General features: G+C 36.9%; 1 protein-coding gene across 6 annotated transcripts in view; it reads left to right on the forward strand.

Annotated features, from left to right (window-relative positions):
* Window positions 1–23,838, forward strand: part of CLOCK (clock circadian regulator) — a 132,268-nt gene that overhangs the window by 90,778 nt on the left and 17,652 nt on the right. For all 6 annotated transcript variants that reach the window (XM_047854916.1, XM_047854915.1, XM_047854919.1 and 3 more), the window contains 8 exons: window positions 1,492–1,574; window positions 1,779–1,885; window positions 3,888–4,035; window positions 4,601–4,676; window positions 10,931–11,072; window positions 13,226–13,326; window positions 14,025–14,114; window positions 17,434–17,586. In XM_047854916.1, the coding sequence (XP_047710872.1) occupies window positions 1,492–1,574; window positions 1,779–1,885; window positions 3,888–4,035; window positions 4,601–4,676; window positions 10,931–11,072; window positions 13,226–13,326; window positions 14,025–14,114; window positions 17,434–17,586 (900 nt within the window). The remainder of the gene's footprint in view (window positions 1–1,491; window positions 1,575–1,778; window positions 1,886–3,887; window positions 4,036–4,600; window positions 4,677–10,930; window positions 11,073–13,225; window positions 13,327–14,024; window positions 14,115–17,433; window positions 17,587–23,838) is intronic.

A 23,838-nucleotide genomic window follows, 5' to 3' on the forward strand; every position in this document is an offset into this window, starting at 1 on the left:
AGCAGTCTAAAAATGAAATTTATTTCTTCATTGTTTCTCCATGCTAAAGAATTTAAACTTTATCGAAACAGAATGAGAAGTTATGAAGGTTTTTAAGCACAGAAGTCATAATCATACTTGAGTATTAGAGAGTATTTGTGGCCAGAATAGAGGATGAGTTAAAGAATAGGGAGACTGATCTGGAGAGAAGCTATGGTGATAATGTGAGCCAGTGATGGCAAGTCTAGGGTCTAAGACCCTGAAGATGGATGAGATCAAACAGATTTTTTTTTTTTAACTTAGAAGGTGAAATTGAAAGGATTTAGTATCAACCACTTAGGTGGAAAAAGGTGAAAATGAGAGTATGTTGTGACTATCAGATTTCTAGACTGATGGCACAGCACAGGTATGCCTCCAGTGTTGAGATGCAAAATTGTGGGAGATGAGGAGTCAGGCAGTTCATTTTAGGACATAATGAGTTTGTGATGCATGGGGACATCCAGACAGTTAGAAAATACAGAGCTATAATTCAAGACAGAGATCTGAATTTAGAATGAGGGTTTATACGCATGTGAGTAAATAGAGAAACACACTGAGTGAGAAATGCTCCCCTAGAAGTCTGCATATGTTTATTGCCACATTCTTTAGTACCAGAGAATTAAAATGTGATTAAAACATTTCAGGGAGAGGCGGTTGGGTGGCTCAGTTGGTTAAGTGTCCATCTCTTGATTTTGGTTCAGGTCATGATCTCACAGTTTATGGGATCAAGCTCTGCATCAGACTCTATGCTGACAGCACAGAGTCTGCTTGGGACTCTCTCTCTCCCTCTCTGCCCCTTCCCTACTTGCTTGCTCTCAATAAATAAACTCAAAAAAATTGTTTAGGGAAAAATTATCTAATAATGACTTTTTTTTCTTCAAATTTTTATTTAAATTCTTGTTAGTTAACCATACAGTGCAGTATTGATTTCAGGAGTAGAATTCAGTGATTCATCACTTATAAACAGCTCCTAGTGCTCATCACACGTGCTCTCCTTAATGCCCATCACCCATTTAGCCCATCCCTCCCACCCACACACCCACCTCCCCTCCAGCAACCCTGTTTGTTCTCTGTATTTAAGAGTCTCTTATGTTTTTTTCCCTCTTTTTTCCCCCCTCCCCTGTGTTCATCTGTTTTGTTTCTTAAATTCCACCTATGAGTGAAATCATATGGTATTTGTCTTTCTGTGACTTATTTGCTTAGCATAATAACACTTTAGCTCCATCCATGTCATTACAAATGGCAAGATATCCTTCCTTTTGATGGCCAGATAATATTCCATGGTGTGTGTGTGTGTATGTGTATGTGTATACACCACCTCTTCTTTAGCCATTCATCAGTGGACGTTTGGGCTCTTTCCATAGTTTGGCTATTGTTGATAATTCTAATAATGACTTTTATGGCTAACAATATTTAAAATTCTTCTAAGGACACAACAGTATTTCTAAATTCTAATTATTAATTTACTTGTAGGAAATGTGCACTGTTGAAGAACCTAATGAAGAGTTTACATCCAGACATAGTTTAGAATGGAAGTTCCTATTTCTAGATCACAGGTAATTTCATTTTTAAATCCCATAAAAAGCTAATTGTCATATAATTCTTGAAATTAATTGGTTTCAAGGATACACTTAATCAGATGTTCAAATCCATTATCCATTTTTCAAAAAGTAAAGATTTCCCCCCAAACTGATTTCTAGTTCAGGTATTTCTTATTCTGGAAAAAGTTATAATTATCGATTGTTTTATATGTGATTTAGGGCACCACCTATAATAGGATATTTGCCATTTGAAGTTCTGGGAACATCAGGCTATGATTACTATCATGTGGATGACCTAGAAAACTTGGCAAAATGCCATGAGCACTGTAAGTAGATTTTAATATTTCTGGTGATAATAACTGCTTTTAGTCTAATAAATAACTAATGTATTAATAGAAGATGGTAAAATGCAGACTTGTAAACATTTTTGTATTTTTGAAAAATACTGGAAGATTTTACTTTATAACCCAATCCAATAGGAATCCTAGATCAAATTTAAATTAAACTTGTTCCTTCCTGTTTTACATATTTCAATCTATAATAGTAAGTACAGGTTTATAATATGGCATCTAATAAGCCTTGTTTTTGAAGTGTTTAAATTCTACATCTAGAGTAAAATTGGGATGGTATGTCAAAATATTAGAACACTGTTTCATATATTTTTATTTCAGGCATATAAGTCTGCCTAGGAATTAGGTACACATTTAAAGAAACTTTTAGAAAGCCCATAGTGAGTGCTTAATGTTTCCTGCCATTATGCTTATTAGCAGCAGGGACATTGACATCTTGTTGTACCTGGCTGGCACTATTCTAAACAGTTTATGTACATTATCTCCATTATTCATCAACACAGTTCTAGAAAGTAGATATTGTTATTGTCTCCATGAGTAAATTGAGACACAGGAAGGCTAAATAATTTACAATCCCACAATTCACTGGTGGCAGAGAAAGGTTTAGAGTCTAGACCTACTACCTCTTTACCACATGCTATTCTTTGTTTCAGAAGTTTGTTTTAATGGTAAGTTTTATTTGCTTCTCTGATTCTCCTCCTCAAATCCTACCTCTTGGAGTGTCCTCTAAGGCTTAATTAGATATTCAACATTCTTTCATGATGTCTTAGGCTGGTCTAGTAGGCCTCTATATGAAAATAAGGCATGTTATATAACAAAATCAACTAAATGGGAGATTTCAGAATAAAGTAATTTCAGCACAAAAAACCCATTATGCACTCCAAGTGATAGGGGCATTAGGCTCTATGATGTATTGAAAAGATCTGACACTTCTACTGACTAGCTGGGTAATTTTGGACAAACAATTTAAAATTTGTAGACCTCAGGGGCGTCTGGGTGGCTCAGTCAGTCAAGTGTCCGACTTCGGCTCAGGTCATGATCTCGCGGTTTGTGGGTTTGAACCCCGCGTCGGGCTCTGTGCTGACAGCTTGGAGCCTGGAGCCTGCTTCAGACTCTGTGTCTCCCTCTCTCTCTGACCCTCCCCTGCTTGTGCTCTGTCACTCTCTGTCAAAAATAAGTAAATCTAAAAAAAAATTTTTTTTTTAATTTGTAGACCTCAGTTTCCTCATGGAGAGAGAAAGAGAGATTGATTCCTGATTGGCATTTCCTGAAGTTTGTTTCACTGAATGCTGATCCCTTAAAAATAGATTTTATGGTCAAGGAAGACTGGGAAGCACTTCATAATCAATCCCTACTACCTCCCCACCCCCAGAATCATGACATAAATTAGCATACTAGAAGTTTTGAAAAGAAAGACTAAATAAAACTATTTAACAACATTCCCCAAATTAACCACAAAATTCTTTTTTTGCTTAATATCTGTTAAAAAGCTTCAGAACTTACAACCTACAAAGAGTGTTTTGGGAAATACTGTTGTCAGTTACTTGAAACAATTAAGTTATTCTGATTTTGGTTAAAGTTTTGAATTAAGTGCTTCAAAGATGCTGTACCTGCCAGGGTACCTGTACCTGTGCGAAAAAACTCAGATGTGATCACTTATTGCTCTTCAGTCTCTGTTGGTGGGAGGAAGTCAATATGTGAACACTTTATTTTTAAATATTTGGAAATTTACTGTGTGTGAAAAGTATCTGAGATCAGTAGTAACTGACTCTAAGTGGGGCACTGTGGAAGATATGTTAATTGCTTGGGACATTAAGCTATCCCTGTAGAATAACATTTTCTTACAACTGATATTTATGTTACTGAAAAGCCATTGAATTGTGAATGTAGATTTAAATGTAAATGCTAGGTTTGGCTAAAAACCAGGTTCATAACTAATGATAATGAGTCAATAAATATATTTTTCTTTTCTTCTTAGTAATGCAGTACGGGAAAGGCAAATCATGTTATTATAGATTCCTCACCAAGGGACAACAGTGGATTTGGCTTCAGACTCATTATTATATCACTTACCATCAGTGGAATTCTAGGCCAGAATTTATTGTTTGTACTCACACCGTAGTAAGGTAATAATTCTTTTATAGAACTTATGAATTATAGAAACACTGATAGTGATGTTGGCAATGAAACTTTCAGGCATGACTTGTTAAGAGCTACAGTGATCTTTTTCCTAATTTTTGATAATGTCTTTTCATTAAAATTTTATTAAATTTACTTACAAGCATTAATTTTATTAAATTTACTTACTGGCATTATGTAGAAATAGAATACAGGTATATATGCATATGTAATTCTTAACATAGGTGTTACAATTTAAAGCAGAAATTTTAACTTTCTTTTTTATACCAAAGTCAATCATGTAAAAGGAACACCGGAGTAGATCAGCATATTTTTCCTTTTTTTAACTCTTCTCAAGTACTGTGTAGTTAGAGATCATTTACAGTAGCATATAAAACTTCTGAGATAACTAGATTAAGATAGAAAACTATAGATGTGTTCTAGGATTGTGTAGTGCATAGCAAATAGGCTGGAATCCGTGGTGAACAAGTAAGACCCGTAACAGTCAGTGCACTTCTGCAGTATTGTAAATGAGTGATTAAGAACTAAAATTCTATTTTTTTCCATTTGTAGTTATGCAGAAGTTAGGGCTGAAAGACGACGAGAACTTGGCATTGAAGAGTCTCTTCCTGAGACAGCTGCTGACAAAGTAGGTATCTTACAGTTTAAAAAAAATTATTTCTTCCTAATGAAAGGCAAGACTCAATAATTTATAGGAAAATTATTTTTCAAATATTTCATTTCCTCACTTGTGACAGAATTACAATTATATTTTACTTTTTATTTTAATTTTAACATTTTAAAACCTTATATACTTCTAAAAAACATTTGAAGGGCCTCCTATTTAGTGAGAGACATGTATGATTTCACATTTAAATTACCATTTACTAATTGCCTGCAATGTGCAAGGCTCTGGCCAGGTTCTTTATATGAATTTCCAAGTGTCACTTATTCTTCAGACATCCTTATCTCTTAGGTGATATTCCCTTCTTGAAAATGTTGAAACTTGAGGTTTTAGCGGGTTTTAGGGGAAGCCTCCCCTAAAAACATATGACTGGAAGTTATAGTCAGAATTTGAATTCTGGTTTTTCTTTTCTTTATGTTAGATATAAGTATAGTATACTAGTTACCTATTGCTATGTAATAAAAGTTAATGATGTAAAATAATACACATTTATTATCTCATAGTTTCTGTGGGTCAGAGATCTAGGCACGGTTTAGATGGGCCCTCTGCTTATAATTGATCATTTGGCTGCAATCAAGGTGTCAGCCCAGGGTTTTCTCACAACGCTATAATCAACCTGTCAGTTGGGGCCACAGATATCTCAAGGTTCAGCTGGGGCAGAATCTGTTTTCAGGCTCACTCAGTGGTTGTTGGAAGGATGTGGTTCCTCATGGGCGGTTGGACTGAGTGCCTTGGTTTGCTGGCTAATGGCCTGAGACCACCTTTAGTTCGTTTCTAGGTAGCCATTTTATCAAGGAAGCATGTAAGAGATCCAGGGAGAGGGAACGACAGCAAGATGAGAGTCTTCTGTAACCTAATCACAGAAGTAATATCCCATCATTTTTGTCTATTCTATTAATTAGAAGTAAATCACTAGGTTCAGCCTGTACTAAAGGGAAGGGATTATACAAGGTGGTGAATACCAGGAGACAGGAATCAATGTGAGCTATGTCAGAAGTTCCCTACAACAGTTGTTTTTGACCTGTAGAAAATAGTGGAATGAAAAGAATCAAGAATAAAAAGTGAGTTAAATAAGCAGCATGCCAGGGTTGATATGGGGAGTATTATTCAGTTTTCAACAAACCTTATTAAGTACTTTCCATGTGCCAGAAAGTACTAGATAGGGGTCTAGATGCTCAGAATACAGCAGTGAATGACGCGGACAAGTTTTCTGCAATCATGGATCCCATGTGAAAGAGTTTTTTCAAAGAGGCTTTGTATGCTTAGAAGAAAAAGATCCAGTATATTTTATAAAACACATTTTCTGAGAAAAGTGCTTAAATCTAGGGTACCTTGAATTTATAGAAACTAAAAGTAATACAGAGATTGTTCCTCCTTGCTTCTTTTTCTCTCATGCCAGTGTCCAATCCTAGTAAATTCAACTAGCCCTACTTCCAAGTATACTTCACATATGTGTACTTTCCTACTGTATTTACTCTTAACCACCACAGTGCTCCTGGAGTTAGGGAAGAGGTCCACTTGACATAGATTTTTGAGAAACTTTAATGTGTAGATAGGTTTTAAGGTCATGAATCCAAATATGATCACCAGGTGAATGAATGGCGAGACACACACACACACACACACACACACACACACACACACACACACACACACACACACCCCTACCCACCCACCCACCCAAGGGCTAAGCACTGGGGCATTCCATCATTAAGATATGAAAGAAACAAGGAAGAATCAGTCACAGAGGAGACTGAAGGGAAATATCCAGTCAGGTATGAATAAAACTGAGAAACTGAGTTTTCATAGAAGCCAAGAAAAAGTGTGCCCATGAGGAGTGAACAGTCAGCTTTGTCAGATTCACCTTAAATAGGTTAAATTAGGTGAGCACTGAGAAGTGTGCACTGAGTTTAACAAGTATTCATTGATCAATAAGAAAAGATTGGGTGGAATAGCAATATGAGTGAAAGCCTGATTAGAGTGGGCTTAAAAGAGAAATTCCTGGGACAGGGTAATTAGAGACAGTGAGTAGGGAAGGTTTTCCTACAAAAAGGAGAGGAGTGGAAGAGTATTAGGAAGAAATAGGCTTAAAAGAAGTTTTTGATGTTTAAGGTGGGAGAAATAATAGCATGTTCGTATACTGATAAGAATGGTCTGATGGAGAGAGAATTACTGCTAGAGATAGAGAAAAAAATGCTAGAGCAAAGTTCTCGAGCAGGGGAGAGAAGATGGGATCCAGGCCATAAGTAGACAGATTGGGCTTAGTGGAAAGATCATTTAATGATAGAGAGGTTTAGTAGACTGTGATCTTTAGGTCAAATCTCATTCTCTGCCTGGTTTGATAACACTCACAAGCTAAAAATATGGTTTCCACATGTTTCTCAGTGATTGGAAAAAAAAAATCAAAAGAAGAATGGTGTTTGTGACACATGAAAATTATATCATCAAATTCCACAGCTACACTCAATTGTGTATATATTGCCTATGTTTGCTTTTTTTTAATTAAAATTTTTTAATGTTTATTTATTTTTGAGAGAGAGTGTGAGTGGGGGAGAGGCAGAGAGAGAGGGAGATACAGGATGCGAAGCAGGCTTCAGGTTCCCAGCTGTCAGCGCAGAGCCGACACAGGGCCCAAACCATGAGATCATAACTTGAGCCGAAGTCAGATGCTTAACCGACTGAGTCACCCAGGCGCCCCTAATTTTTTTTAATGTTAGTTTATTTTTGAGAGAGAGAGTGCACGAGCAAGCATGAGGGGGGAGGGGCAGAGAGAGAGGGAGATACAGAATCTGAAGCAGGCTCCAGGCTCTACACTGTCATTACAAAGCCCAACACGGGGCTTGAACTCAGCAACCATGACATCATAACCTGAGCTGAAGTCGGACGCTTAACCGACTGAGCCACCCAGGAGCCCCTGCCTATGGTTGCTTTTGTGCTGCAACAGCAAGTTGAGTAGTTGCAGCAGAAACTACGTGGCCCCCAAATCCTATAATATTGACTCTCTGGCCCTCACAGAGAGCATTTGCTGACCCCTAATCTGTAGTGACATAAAGAAAGGCAGAGTATATGAGGACAGATGCTGTTAGTTAGGTTGATATGATAATAGGAGCTTATAGCAATGTCCAACAGTGAAACAAGAAGCAGAATAACCAGCTAAGAGTGAGGTTAGGAGAAGAGTTGTTTGAAGTTTGAAAAGAGCTGAGCAAGTGTTAAGTTGCTTTCTAGGAGGGGCGCCTGGGTGGCTCAGCCGGTTAAACATCCAACTTTGGCTTCATGATCTCAAGGTTCATGAGTTCGAGCCCCACATCAGGCTATGTGCTAACAGCACAGAGCCTGGAGCCTGCTTTGGATTCTGTCTCCCTCTCTCTATCTGTTCCTCCTCTACTTGTGCGTGCTGTCTTTCTCTCTCACCCTCTCAAAAATAAATAAACATTAAAAAAAAATTTTAATTGTTTTCTAGGAGAGTAGGAGAGTGAACAGATGTGGAATAGATTAAAAATTGGATTTAAACAGCATTGGGATTTTTCCAGGGGAGTGTGGTGGAGGGAGATAGGAGCAAGAGAGTTGATGATAACCTGTAAGGGTGTGGTTATGATGATTAACCATGAATTTATAAACTTGGTAAAGAGGGGAGAGAAGATACAAAATGAGAGTGTGTGAAAATGTGGTAGAATCAATGTATTTTATGTTCCGCTAAAGGATTATTGGAGCTGGCATAAAGAGAATAAGGAATAGTGGTCTAACAGGAGGATCTTTGAAATTGAGGTTATGGAAAGTTTATTCTTTTTTTAAAAACTATTTATGAGGTGCCTGGGTGGCTCAGTCGGATAAGCATCCAACTTCGGCTCAGGTCATGATCTCACGGTTTGTGAGTTCAAGCCCCACATTGGGCTCTGTGTTGACAGCTCAGAGCCTGGGGCCTGCTTTGGATTCGCGCGCTCTCTCTCTCTCTCTCTCTCTCTCTCTCTCTCTCTCTCTCTCAAGAATAAATAAACATTAAAAAAAATTTTTTTAATATTTATTTTGAGAGATAATGCATGCAAGGGGTGGGGGAGGGGAGAGGGATAGAGAGAGAGGGAGGGAGGGGGGGAAGGAGGGAGGGAGAGAATCCCAAGCAGGCTCCATACTGCAAGCCCGCAGGGGCTTGATCCCACGAACTGTGAGATCGTGACCTGAGTGGAAATCAAGAGTCAGATGCTTAACCAACTGAGCCACCCAGGAGCCCTATAAGGTTAATCTTATTGGTAATGATAAGGTCTAAGATATGACTGTAAGAATGAGTGACTGAGGACAGGTGGAAATCAAGATCTTTGTGGGAGAAGACATCAAGGAAGAGCGAAAACATGATGATGAACATGTGAATTGATACTGATGTTGATAACCGTGGATTTAAGAATAAGTTGATGGTAGACTTAGCCAGGAGCAGAAATTTTAATACAGGTACTTAGTGAGGAGTGACCATAAGGGTCAGTAGATAACTGTACCAACGAGAGATAGTCATATAATGATAATATGAGATTCTGGCTGTGAGTTTTGGAAAAGGAGGAAAGGGGAACATTGTGGAAAGAGGAGGAGGAGGACTTCTCTACCCCTCCAGAGCAGCGATCTGAAGGTTGTGAAAGAGAAAATAGCCACCACTTAAAAGTCCTGCAAGGAAGTGGTGTTTTCTGTAGACAGCTAGCTTTTAGTTAGAGCAAGCCAAGCAAATGGATGTTCAAAGATGAGGTTGAGAATACAGGAGATTTTGATAATGGTGGGTAATATTCCATTGTATGTATACAACACATTTTGTTTATCCATTCATCTAGCAATGGACACTTGGGTTGCATCCATCTTTTGGCTATTGTGAATCATGCTGCTATGAACATGGGTGTACAAATACCTGTTTGAGTTACTCTGTTCAATTTTTTTGAGTATATACCTAGAAATGGAACTACTGGATCATGTAGTAATTACTTAATTTTCTGAGGAACCGTCATACTGTTTCCTGTAGTAGCTTCACTATTTTAAATTTTCACCAGCAGTGTACAAAGGTTCCAGTTTATCCTCATCAGCACTGGTGATTTTCTGTTTTGTTTTTGTTTTAAATAATAGTCCTCATGGGTGTGAAGTGGTATCTCATGGCTTTAATTTGTATTTCCCTAATGGTTAGTGACATTGAGCAACTTTTCTTTTTATTAAAAAAAAATTTTTTTTTTTAACATTTATTTATTTTTGAGACAGAGAGAGAGCATGAACAGGGGAGGGTCAGAGAAAGAGGGAGACACAGAATCTGAAACAGGCTCCAGGCTCTGAGCTGTCAGCACAGAGCCCGACGCGGGGCTCGAACCCACGGACCGCGAGATCATGACCTGAGCCGAAGTCGGACGCTTAACCGACTGAGCCACCCAGGCGCCCCGCAACTTTTCTTTTTAATTAATTTATTTTGAAAGAGGGAGAGAGAGTGCATGCACAAGTGGGGGAGGGACAGAGAGAGAGGGAGAGTGAAGGCTGGGCAGAGCCCGACATGGGGCTCAATCTTAGGAACTGAGATCGTGACCTGAGCTGAAATCAAGAGTCAGATGCTTAGCCGACTGAGCCATCAGGTGCCCTGGGCATTTTTTCAATGTGTTCACTGGCCATTTGTATATCTTCTTTGGAGAAATATATATGTAAGACCTATGTTTTTTAATTGGATTGTTTGGGGGGAGGTTTGCTATTCAATTGTAGGATTCTTTTATATTTTCTGGGTGTTAATTCCTTATCAGATACAGGTTTGTGAATGTTTTCTCCCCTCCCATGGGCTGCCTTTCCACTGTGTTTGTAGTGTCCTTTGATGCACTTTTGTTGCTTGTGCTTTTAGTGTCACATCCAAGAAATCGTTACCCAGTCCACTGTCATAAAGGCTTTTCTCCTTTTTTTCTAAAAGTTTTATAGTTTTAGCTCTTATGTTTAGGTCTTTGATCCATGACAGTTAATTTTTGTATATGGTAGAAATTAACAAAGAGTTTAATCATTCTGTTGCATCTGTTTCTATAAATAAAGAATGAAGTAAAAAATTTCTGACTGTAGAACAGCAATTTTTATTTCTTTACCTAATATTGCAGAGGTAAATATTACACAGGTACCTTTGCCTTGTTGTGGGTGAAAACTGATTTGGAGAAGGAAAAGTAGCCAGTTATATTGCTAACTTTGGATAACTGAACTACAAGAAAACATTTATTTTACTGTCTCCTTAGAGCCAAGATTCTGGGTCTGATAATCGTATAAACACAGTCAGTCTCAAAGAAGCCTTGGAAAGGTTTGATCACAGCCCAACTCCTTCTGCTTCCTCCCGGAGTTCAAGAAAATCATCTCACACAGCAGTCTCAGACCCTTCCTGTGAGTACGCTAGCTTGAAAGACTTTCTTTCAAGAGAGTGCTTCTAAATTGTTATTGGTGTCAGCATTTTTCATCAAATGCTACTTTAGTATTATTTTTACTTGAAAAAGTTTACTGTAGTATTGTTTGTTAAAAAGCTAGAAACACTCTTTTTAAGTTTATTTTTTTAATTCAAGTATAATTAACATGTTATATTAGCTTCAGGTGTTCAATATAATGTTTTAACAATTCTATACATTATTTAGTGCTCATCATAGTAAGTATACTCTTAATCCCCTTTGCCAATTTAAGAAACAAAAGAAATGAATAAAGAAAAAGGCAAACAAAAAACCAGACTCTTAAATATAGAGAACAGACTGGTTGGTTTCCAGAGGGAAGGCAGGAAGGAAGATGGATAAAATGCTACTTAAAAATGATTAGTTTTACATTTCTGAACTCTGTTAACTTTTCCAGTGAGCAAGAGGCACACTGCTCACATTTAACAAAGAATTATTTATAAAATAGCCTGTAAAATATTTAGGTAGTAGTGTTGGTATTGTTATGTTGCTTTTAATCATCCCTCAAAAAATAAAGCAAAACTGTTTATTCCTTTTTTACTGGTAGAACCTTTCAGTGTTCTTTTAAGTTTGCTTTTTGAGAGTTTTTTTTAGTTCTTGTTTTAAATGAAGACTTGCATAGTTATCATTGAATTAGTAACCTTTTTCTTTTTGTTTAAAGAGTTAAGCCCTTTCATTTCCCAGGGTATTAAAACTATATATTATAAGGAAAAGGAGGTTGTTGGAACCACTTAACACCATGGGTAGAACATTAAAGAGGTTAAACAGAATTTCTGAAACCTTAGGAAAAAAAATTTCTCCTTTGTAGCTGTTTTTCTCATTTTATAAAAGAGAGATTATACTTTTATGTTATGCTTTTAATGGAGGGAGGTACAAAATGCAAATCAGTGTAAATCAGTACATACTCATTAACATAGTGATGAATGTAAATTAGGAATGCATTGCTAAACCTCAAAAACTACAGTTTCTTGCAACCTAAAGTAAACCTTTAGTTTCCTGCAGTAAGAATACTTAAAATGAGATCTACCTTCTTAAATGTTTAACCATACGATACACTATTGTTGACTATAAGTACAATGTAGTGCAGACCTCTAGAGCTTATTCATTGTAGTAAATGGAGATGTTATTGATTAGTAACTCCATATTTGCTTCAATGCCCCCAGCCCTTGGCAAGCACCGTTCTAGTCTTTGATTCAATGAATTTGCCTATTTTAGATACCTCATATGATGGAATCATGCAGTACCTGTTTTTACATCATTGGCTTATTTCACTTAGCATAACATCCTGAAGATTCACCCATGTTGTATATCTTGAAATTTTCCATTCTTTTTTAAGGTTGAATAGTATTCCATTGTATGTATATTACCACATGCTGTTTTTTCCATTCACCTGTCAGACATTTAGATTGTTTCCACATCTTGGCTATTGTGAATGGTGCTGCAGTGAGCATAGGAGTGCAAATATCTCTTTGAGATTCTGATTTCAATTCTTTTGGATAAATACCCAGAGGTGGAATTGCTGGATCACATTTGGTAGTTCTATTTTTAATTTTTGGGGAAACCTCCATTACTGTTTCCCACAGTGGCTGCAGCATTTCACATCCCCACCAATTTTAAGTGTACAAGGGTTCTAATTTCTCCACATTCTGGGCAGCACTTTTTTCTTCTTTTTTTGATAATAGCCATCTTACCAGGTATGAAGTGGTATCTCATTGTGGTTTTGATTTGCATTTTCCTGACGAGTGATGTTGACCATTTTTTCATATGCTGGTTGGCCATTTGTAGATCTTCCTTGGAGAAATGTCTATATTCAAGTCCTTAAGCCATTTTGTATTGAGTTATTAGGTTTTTTACTATTGAGTTATAGGAGTAGTAACCATTTTTAAATTCAAAGTTTTCCTGTCTCAAATATTTATTTTGTCCTTAAGAAAAAAGTAATTCAAATGAGCCATCTTCCTGTCATAGACTTCACTTTAATTAAATAATTTAGAAAAATAACATAAAGATCATTTTTATTCACTGAAATCCATTTTGAGATTAATCTTTGGAAATTTTATAAAGTACTAACACTGTTTTGTTTTTGTTGACTGACATCAGCAACACCAACAAAGATCCCAACAGATACTAGCACTCCTCCCAGACCGCATTTACCAGCTCATGAAAAGATGGCACCAAGGAGGTCATCATTTAGTAGTCAGGTAACTCTTCAGTATTCTTCTGAATACAGAGTTATTAAAAGGGAAAAAAATCATCCAAATCCTTAAAATTCATTAATTTGTTATCCCTTTCTATAAAGACCAACACAGCTGTTGATAAATAACACTCGAGATCTTTCCTTTTTGTGAAGTAGTTCTCAAACATATGCTTTTGATGATTTTACAGGTAAAACATTAGATATTTATTTTAATTAATAAAAGTTAATTGGGGCACCTGGGTGGTTCAGTTATTTGAGTGTCCAACTCTTGATTTTGGCTCAGCTCATGATTTCACGGTTGGTGAGATCGAGCCCCTCTGCACTGTCAGCACAGATCCTGCTTGGGATTCTCTCTCTCTTTCTTCTTCCCACCAAAGTTAAATAAAAAATAAGAAAAATTAATAATTTAGAGCCATTTTATATTTAATTTCTAATACCAGTCACTTTTAGTTCTGTCTTTTAACTTTTACTGAGAGCCCATGCAAGGTAATGTGGCAGATGCCTTACAAGATACAAGGATAAATAAGGAATAGACATGTCCAGTGTAGAGGGGGAAACATGCATGCCTGCACTCAGCTAAAAATGCATGAGGCAAAGTGTAATTCTCTTATAAAGATACCATTTCTGGTGAAATGGTATTTCTGGTGAAACTACTTATGGATGGGTATAATTGTCACTCATTATTTTTTATTTTGCTCCTAGTCCATAAATTCCCAGTCTGTTGGTCAGTCATTAACACAACCAGTGATGTCTCAAGCTGCAAATTTACCAATTCCACAAGGCATGTCCCAGGTATTTTTTGTTTGTTTGTTTGTTTGTTTGTTTGAAACAGTTGAGTATTTTAAAATGATAAATGGTTTTTAAGGTAATAGAGATTTTTAAAAATACATACTTTTAGTGCAGTGAATCTCATGTGTGGCCATTTATAATGTCTGGGGGATATTTTTGATTGTCAGTGATTATTGGGTACCACTGGCCCTTCATAGGCAAGGACCAGGGATGCTATTTGTCTTGAAAGATGCATGACAGGGGCGCCTGGGTGGCTAAGTCGGTTAAGCGTCCGACTTCGGCTCAGGTCATGATCTCACGGTCTGTGGGTTCAGGCCCCGTGTCGGGCTCTGTGCTGACTGCTCAGAGCCTGGAGCCTGTTTCGGATTCTGTGTCTCCCTCTCTCTCTGACCCTTCCCCGTTCATGCTCTGTCTCTCTCTGTCTCAAAAATAAATAAACATTAAAAAAAAAATAAAAAAGAAAAGATGCATGACAGTTTTGTACAACAAAGAATTATCCTGCCTAATGCTATAATACTCCACTGAGAGACACTACAGATAGAAATAGAAGGATATTAAAGATGAAATATAGCTGTTCATTTTGTTCTTCCTATGGATAGTGGAAGAATTAAGTAATTTTATTCATATATTCATTCATACACAGGGCATTTATTGAGTTCTTGAGATATTGCAGGTGCTCGCAATATTAATATATGTAGTGTAAGATTTTATTACATCTAGAAGGAATGATAGATAACTACAGTGCAATATTGTATAGTCTGTGCCCAAGGTATATAGGCTGATATATGAGCACATTAGATGGACCCCTAATGCAGCCTGAGGAAGTGAATGAAAACTTTCTGGAAGAATTGTTGCTTGAGCTCAGTCCTGAAGGAGACCTACATACAGAAATTAGCAAGGAGACAAAAGAATAGGTATTATAAAATTGACACTAAATTACTTTTGATTGAAATTCCTAACTTGTAATTTATGACTCTCTATTCATTCAGTGCTTCAAACACATTAAAAATACTAGATAGTGGTAAAAATAATCCAAACTGTTTTGTTTGGTGTTAAATATACCTTGACTTAACAGTATTTCAAATAATGATAGTTAAGAGTAGGTAAAAAACATTTTTCTAAAAATACCTTTATCTTACATGGTTTTTATCTAAATTATACTATATATAATTTTAGCCATTATATGACACCTGTACAAGTATATTGACAATGTTGTAAATTATCTAAACACCATAACCTTGACTTCCTGTAACATGATTATATAAGGTGCTTAAATATTATCTGTAGTTACAGTAGTTTTCATCTTCGAGTCCTCAATGCTTTTTATTCTGAAGGTTAACAGATTTTTTATGTAAATATTTAGGCCTACTTTCAATATTATTAGTTCACTAATCTCAAGATACTGGATGACTATTTCTTAACATTTTAAAGGGATATTTTCATGAAATTTAATAATACCTGCTATGTTATGAAAAATGTTCATAACTATCCAGACCTCATATTTTGTTGAGTGATAAAGCCACTTTGCCTCTTAGTTCTGAGATTTTTTTTTCCTGTTATTCTGCCTTCTGTTTATATCTTATTTGCATTTAATAGAAATCCTTTAAGTAATGTCAATGTAAAGTTTATTCAAAGGTATAAATAACTTTTGTTAGGATAAAATATATTTGTATGACATAAATACAACATTTTGAATAATATTTTTAAGAGGCAGAGCTCAAGTACAAATTTGTAATGTTTTCTCATACCTAGTGTAATCTAATGTAAGATATGATTATTGTCAACTTTAGAAGTCTGAGTTGTATACTTTTTGAAAAGTAGTATTCAGTATCAGTACAAACTTTTGAAGATAAAAAAAGCTTTTGGGAGAGCATTTCTCACTTTTAGATGCAGTTCACTATGGGAGGCTATTTTAAGATTAAGGCACATTTCCAATAAATTGAAATTCTTTTTGGTATACTATATCCTGTGCTAAATATTCATAGAAATAGTTAAATGAGCCTGTATAGACTTAAGTGATGAATCACTAAGTGTGGCTAAATGTCAAGCAGTAGTAAATAAAAGCTGCTTATGACTCAAGTAAAACATAGTGAAATAAGATTGAAACTCCTGGAAGTAGAATAACTGTGTTTTCATTCATGTCTGCACTTATTCATTCATAATTGCTTAGTCTTTAAAAGCCTACATTTTGTACTTGTCTGAGAACAGTTTCAGTTGAAAATGTGAGGGGCGCCTGGGTAGCTCAGTTGGTTAAGTGTCCGACTTCAGCTCAGGTCATAATCTTGTGGTTTGTGAGTTTGAGCCCTGTGTCAGGCTCTGTGCTGACAGCTTGGAGCCTGGAGCCTGCTTTCAGATTCTGTGTTTCCCTCTCTCTCTGCCCCTCCCCTGCTCACACTCTGTGTCTGCCTCAAAAATAAAGAAACATTTAAAAAAAAATTTGAGAAAAAGGAAATAGTAAAAATATGGTTAGTTATCTGTTTAGATTTTTATAACCTTCAAGTGTGTACAAAGAGGACATTGTAGGGATGACAGAATTTGATATGAGTAACTCTAAGAACTGGCTACTTTTTCATTTGTTAAATGGTAGAGATTAAGAAACTTGTTCTAGGAAATGGTAGAGCCACAATATGATCTCTGGCCTTCTAATGCCAGTGTATACTCATAATCAGTCAAGATCTGGTCAGAAGTCAGAAGCCATACCAGAAATTTGAATAGGGCTAATATAAAAAAATATATTAACTGGTAACAGGGAATTCTAAAGAATACAGGCATAATGGATGTAGGGGGCAGCCACTAACCGCAAGTGAAAAGGAGAGTACAGTATGCAAAGAAGGAACAACTTGGAAAACTCTCCCAACCTCCTAAACTTCTTCCTTCAGGCTAGGTTGAAACTCAGTTTCCCATTGGGGTTGGTGTGGCTGTAGCCACTGGATGAGAGGGAGGTTCACTGAGGTGCCAGAGACCAGGGCTGGAGGGCAGGAAGCCACCTGCTGGGGTACCAGCAAAATTTGTTGGGGAGCTTCCCATAAGGATGCCAGTGGGACTTGCTGGAAAGCCACCTCCCTTTGCAGTATCCCTCTAGCTCCATCTACTGACATGACTAAGTTTGTGTCCACTGACAAAGGAAGATGTTTATAAGGTCCAGCTCCAGTAGCACAAAGCTAAGCAAAGGTGGGTGAATTAGGAGCCAAGAGGCAATACGTTAGTAATTGGTATAACATTTTTAACTCATGATATATACTGCTTATTTTTCACATTGCACAATTATGAAGAATAAGTGATTCTAAAATATGTTACACTTTTTCCAAACATGGGACTTCAGTTTCAGTTTTCAGCTCAGTTAGGAGCCATGCAGCATCTAAAAGACCAATTAGAGCAACGGACACGGATGATAGAGGCAAACATTCATCGGCAACAAGAAGAACTAAGAAAAATTCAAGAACAACTTCAAATGGTCCATGGTCAAGGGCTGCAGGTAAGTTATTATATTTGAATACAACAAAGCATTTCATTCACATTTTGGTTCCTTAATAAAATTGACTTTTCTTACTTAAAAATGAGATGCAAGAAATACATTTCATCAATTTGGTTCAGTAAATACTCATTGGTTACCTACTCAATATGATTGAATTTATAGTCTGATTCATTCCTAAGAATATTTCCATCAACATCCTTGTTTCTCCAGATTAGATTCATCTTGTATAGTCTTTATTTTTAGTAAGCTTATACCCATAATATGAAAATAATATTTTATATAGACTTTTAGGTACATGTTGGTACAGAAGTTAGAAATCAATCATCAGTCATTGTTTTAGTGAAATATCAGTAGGTATGATTCAAATTAGTCTTATTTGGTCAATCTACTGACCCACTAAAGTTACATCTGTCAGACTAGTATTTTGGAGAAGGGAAACTTCAAGTGAAAACTACTTCTGTCTCATGCCATAAATTATGAATGATAGGTGATCAAGAACCAGCAGGTCACAGGCCCTTTTTTTTTTTTCTTCAATATAATTTATTGTCAAATTGGCTAATATACAGGGTGTAAAGTGTGCTCTTCGTTTTTGGGGTAGATTCCCATGGTTCATCGCTTACATATAACACCCGGTGCTCCTCCCAACAAGTGCCCTCCTGAATGCCCTTTACCCATTTTCCCCTCTCCCCCACCGTCCATCAACCCTCAGATTGTTCTCTGTATTTGTTTCCTATGGTTTGCCTTCTTCCCTTTCTTTTTGTAACTTTTTTTCCCCCTTCCCTTCCCCCATGGTCTTCTGTTAAGTTTCTCAAGATCCACATTTGAATGAAAACATGGTATCTTTCTCTGACTGACTTATTTCACTCAGCATATACCTTCCAGTTCTATCCATGTTGCTGCAAGTGGCATGATTTCATTCTTTCTCATTGTCAAGTAGTATTCCATTGTACATATAAACCACATCTTCTATATCCATTCATCAGTTGATGGACATTTAGGCTCTTTCCATAATTTGGCTATTGTTGAAAGCACTGCTATAAACGTTGGGGTACACGTGCCCCTATGAATCAGCATTCCTATATCTTTTGAATAAATTCCTAGTAGTGCTATTGCTGGGTTGTAGGATAGGAACCTCCACACTGTTTTCCAGTTTACATTCCCACCAACAGTGCACGAGGGTTCCCTTTTCTCCACATCCTTGCCAGTATCTGTAGTTAACTGAGTTGTTGATTTTAGCCACTCTGACCGGTGTGAGGTGGTATCTCAGTGTGGTTTTGGTTTGTAGTTCCCTGATGATGAGTGACGTTGAGCATCTTTTCATATGTCTGGTGGCCATCTGGATGTCTTCTTTGGAAAAGTGTCTATTCATGTCTTCTGCCCATTTCTTCACTGGTTTATTTGTTTTTCGGGTGTGGAGTTTAGTAAGTTTTTTGGTAGATTTTGGGTATTAACCCTTTATCCAATACATCATTTGCAAATATCTTTCCCCATTCTGTCGGTTGCCTTTTAGTTTTGTTGATTGTTTCCTTTGCAGTGCAGAAGCTTTTTATCTTGATGAAGTCTCAATAGTTCATTTTTGCTTTTATTTCCCTTGCCTCTGGAGACTTATTGAACAAGAAGTTGCGGCTGAGGTCAAAGAGATTGTTGCCTGCTTTCTCCTCTAAGGTTTTGATGGTTTCCTGTCTCACATTGAGGTCTTTCATCCATTTTGAATTTATTTTTGTGTATTCTGTAAGAAAGTGGTCTAGTTTCATTCTTCTGCATGTTGTTGTCCGGTTCTCCCAGCACCATTTGCTAAAGAGACTATCTTTTTTCCATTGGATACTCTTTCCTGCTTTGTCAAAGATTAGTTGGCCATACATTTGTGGGTCCAATTCTGGGTTCTCTATTCTATTCCATTGGTCTATGTGTCTGTTTTTGTGCCAATGACTATACTGTCTTGATGATTACAGTTTTGTAGTAGAGGCTAAAGTCTGGGTTTGTGATGCCTCCAGCTCTGGTTTTCCTTTTCAACATTACTTTGGCTATTTGGTGTCTTTTGTGCTTCCATACAAATTTTAGGATTGTTTGTTCTAGCTTTGAGAAGAATGCCAGTGCAATTTTGATTGGGATTGCATTAAATGTGTAGATTGCTTTGGGTAGTATTGACATTTTAACAATATTTATTCTTCTAATCCATGAGCATGGGATGTTTTTCCATTTCTTTGTGTTTTCAGTTTCCTTCGTAAGTTTTCTATAGTTTTCAGCATACAGATCCTTTACATCTTTGGTTAGGTTTATCCTAGGTATTTTATGGTTCTTGGTGCAATTATAAATGGGATCGATTTCTTGATTTTCGGTTGCTTTGTTATTGGTGTATAGAAATGCAGCCAATTTCTGTACATCGATTTTTGTACCCTGCAACTTTGCTGAATTCATGAATCAGTTCTAGCAGCCTTTTGGTGGAGTCTTTCAGGTTTTCCATGTAGAGTATCATGTCATCTGCCAAAAGCGAAAGCTTGACTACTTCTTTGTCAATTTGGATGCCTTTTATTTCATTTTGTTGTCTGATTGTTTGTGCTAGGACTTCTAACACTATGTTAAGCAACAGTGGTGAGAGTGGACATCCTTGTCGTGTTCCTGATCTCAGGGAGAAAGCTCTCAGTTTTTCCCCATTGAGAATGATATTAGCTGTGGGCCTTCATCTATGGCTTTTATGATAAGGTATATTCCTTCTAACCTGACTTTCTTGAAGGTTTTTATTAAGGATACTGTATTTTGTCAAATGCTTTTTCTGCATCTGTTGAGAGATCATATGGTTCTTGTCCTTTATTAATGTGATATATGGCATTGATTGATTTGTGAATATTGAGCCAGCCCTGCAGTCCAGGAATGAATCCCACTTGATCATGGTAAATAATTCTTGTTATGTGCTGTTGAATTCAATTTGCTAGTATCTTGTTTAGGATTTTTGCACCCATGTTCATCAGAGATACTGGCCTGTAATTCTCCTTTTTTGTGGGGTCTCTGTCTGGTTTGGGAATCAAGATAATGTTGGCTTCCTAGAATGAGTCCAGAAGTTTCCTTCCATTTCTATATTTTGGAACAGCTTGAGGATAGGTATTAACTCTGCTTTTAAGTGTCTGGTAGAATTCCCCTGGGAAGCCAACTGGCCCAGGACTCTTAATTAATGCGAGATTTTTAATAACTGATTCAATTTCTTCACTACTTATGGGTCTGTTCAAATTTTTTATTTCTTCTCATTTGAGTTTTGGTACTATGTGAGTGTGTGTCTAGGAGTTTATCCATTTCTTCCAGATTATCCAGTTTGTTGGCATATAATTTTTCATAGTATTCTCTAATAATTGTTTGTATGTCTGTGGTGTTGGTTGTGATCTCTCTTCTTTCATTTGTGATTTTATCTGTTTGGGTTCTCTCTCTTCTTTTTGAGAAGTCTGGCTAGGGATGTATCAATTTCGTTTATTTTTTCAAAAAACCAACTCAGTTACATTGATCCGTTCTGCTGGGTTTTTTGTATTCTGTATTGTTTATTTCTGCTCTGATCTTTGTTATTTCTCTTCTTCTGGTGGCCTTGGGGTTTCTTCGTTGTTCTGCTTCTAGTTCCTTTAGGTATGCTGTTAGATTTTGTATTTGGGATTTTTCTTGTTTCTTGAGATAGACCTGGATTGCAATGTATTTTCCTTTTAAGACTACCTTTGCTGTATCCCAAAGGGTTTGGACTGTTGTGTTTTCATTTTCATTTGTTTCCATATATTTTTAAATTTCTTCTTTAGTTGCCTGGTTGACCCATTCATTCTTTAGTAGGATGTTCTTTAACCTCCATGCATTTGGAGGTTTTCCAAACTTTTTCCTGTGGTTGGTTTCAAGTTTCATAGCATTGTGATCTGAAAATGTGCATGGTATTAACTCAATTCTTTTATATTTTTCAAGAGCTGTTTTGTGACCCAGTAAGTGATCTGTTTTGAGAATGTTCTGTGTGCACTTGTGAAGAATGTATATTCTGCTGTTTTAGGATGAAAAGTTCTGAATATATCTGTCAAGTCCATCTGGTCCATTGTATCATTAAGGGCCATTGTTTCTGTTGATTTTCTGTCTGGGTGATCTGTCCATTGTTGTAAGTGGAGTATTAAAGTCCCCTGCAATTGGCACATTCTTACCAATAAGATTGCTTATGTTTGTGATTGATTGTTTTATATATTTGGGTGCTTCTGAATTCACTGCATAAGCATTTATAATTATTAATTCTTCTTGAAGGGTAGACCTTGTAATTATACATAAGGCCCTTCTTCATCTCTTGTTACAGCCTTTAGTTGAAAATCTAATTTGTCCACTATAAGTATGGCTACTCTAGCTTTCTTTTGACTTCCAGTAGCATGATAGATGGTTTTCCATCCCCTCACTTTCAATCTGAAGGTGTCCTCAGGTCTAAAATGGGTCTCTTGTAGACAGTAAATAGATGGATCTTGTTTTTTTATCCATTCTGATAACCTATGTCTTTTGATTAGAGCGTTTAGTCCATTAACATTCAGTGTTATTATTGAAAGATATGGATTAGACTCATTGTGTTAGCTGTAGGTTTCATGCTTGTAGTGATTTCTCTGGTCCTTTGTGGTCTTTGCAAAACATTGCACTCAGAGTCCCCCTTAGGATCTCTTGTAGGGCTGGTTTAGTGGTGATGAATTCCTTCAGTTTTTGTCTGGTAAAACCTTTATCTCTCCTGCTATTCTGAATGACAGGCTTGCTGGATAAAGGATTCTCGGCTGCATATTTTTCCTATTCATCACATTGAACATTTCCTGCCACTCCCCTCTGGCCTGCCAAGTTTCAGTAGATGGGTCTCCTACTACCCTTATGTGTCTACCCTTGTAGGTTAAGACCCATTTGTCCCTAGCTTCTTTCAGAAATCTTTCTTTATCTTTGTATTTAGCCACTTTCACTATGATATGTCATGCAGAAGATTGATTCAAGTTACATCTGAAGGGAGTTCTCTGTGCCTCCTGGATTTCAATGTCTGTTTCCTTCCCCAGATAGGGGAAGTTCTCAGCTGTGATTTGTTCAAGCACACCTTTGGCCCCTTTCTCTCTCTTCTTCTTCTGGAACTCCCGTGGTACAAATATTGTTCCATTTCATTGAGTCACTTAGTTCTCTAATTCACTGCTTGTGGTCCAGAATTTTTTTCTTTCTCAGCTTCATCTTTTTCCACAATTTTATCTATTTCACCTATTCTCCCCTCTGCCTCTTCAATCCTTGCTGTTACCGCCTCTAGTTTATTTTGCACCTCATTTACAACATTTTTTAATTCATCATGACTTTTTTAGTCCCTTCATCTCTGCAGCAGTAGATTCTCTGCTGTGTTCTGTCTTCTGTGTGTTCTGTCTATGCTTTTTTCAAGCCCAGAGATGAATTTTATGACAATTATTCTAAATTCTTGTTTATTTATATTGTTTATATCTGTTTTGGTCAAGTCTTTAGCAGTCATTTCTTCCCGGAATTTCTTTTAGGAGGGGAATTCTTCCGTTTCATCATTTTGGCTAGTTTTCTGTCCCTGATGTGTTTTAAAACTTATGTGGCCTGCACCTGGGAGCACTACTTTATTAAAGGGGGTCATACACTATCCAGGGCCTGGCCCTTCAGGAGGTGTTTTTTCGAGTGTGTTATTTGTTCTCTGTTGTTGTGATTCTGGTTGCTTTATCTCCCTACGTGTAGTCATGTTTTGGACCCTCCACTAGGTGTGCTTTGATTTGTTTGCTGAAGTAGCCCTGTGGCCCGCTAGGTGTCCCTGTGGATCCCTGGAGACATCTTTGTCACTATGCAGCCCGGACTCTTTGAATTCAAAGTCCTTTGGCCTCAATACTGCTGTGTTTGAGGGATGAGGGAATTTCAGGTCCCCCTACTTCTCCACCATGTTGGATCTCTTCTGGTCCATAGGCCTTGAGTAGCACTGAGCTAGGGTAATGTCATCTGATGAAACAAATGGTCCCCAACATGTAAAGTGTTCAAACAAGTAGAGGTTTTGAAATTTATAACACTTTTTCTGACAATTGGAAACATGATAGAGTTAGGATAACTGGAAGAATGAATATGAATTATGTTTTATTCTGTATTTATTGCTAATTCATTCAGAATGACTTAGACCATCCTGATATTTGCTTTTAAAACTTAATTTGTAGGAGTGCTTAGGTGGCTCAGTTGGTTAAGTGTCTGACTTTGGCTCAGGTCATGATCTCACGGTACAATGTGATCTTTATTTCT

This window comes from Prionailurus viverrinus, chromosome B1, assembly GCF_022837055.1.
Source record: "Prionailurus viverrinus isolate Anna chromosome B1, UM_Priviv_1.0, whole genome shotgun sequence".
NCBI classification, from domain to species: domain Eukaryota; kingdom Metazoa; phylum Chordata; class Mammalia; order Carnivora; family Felidae; genus Prionailurus; species Prionailurus viverrinus.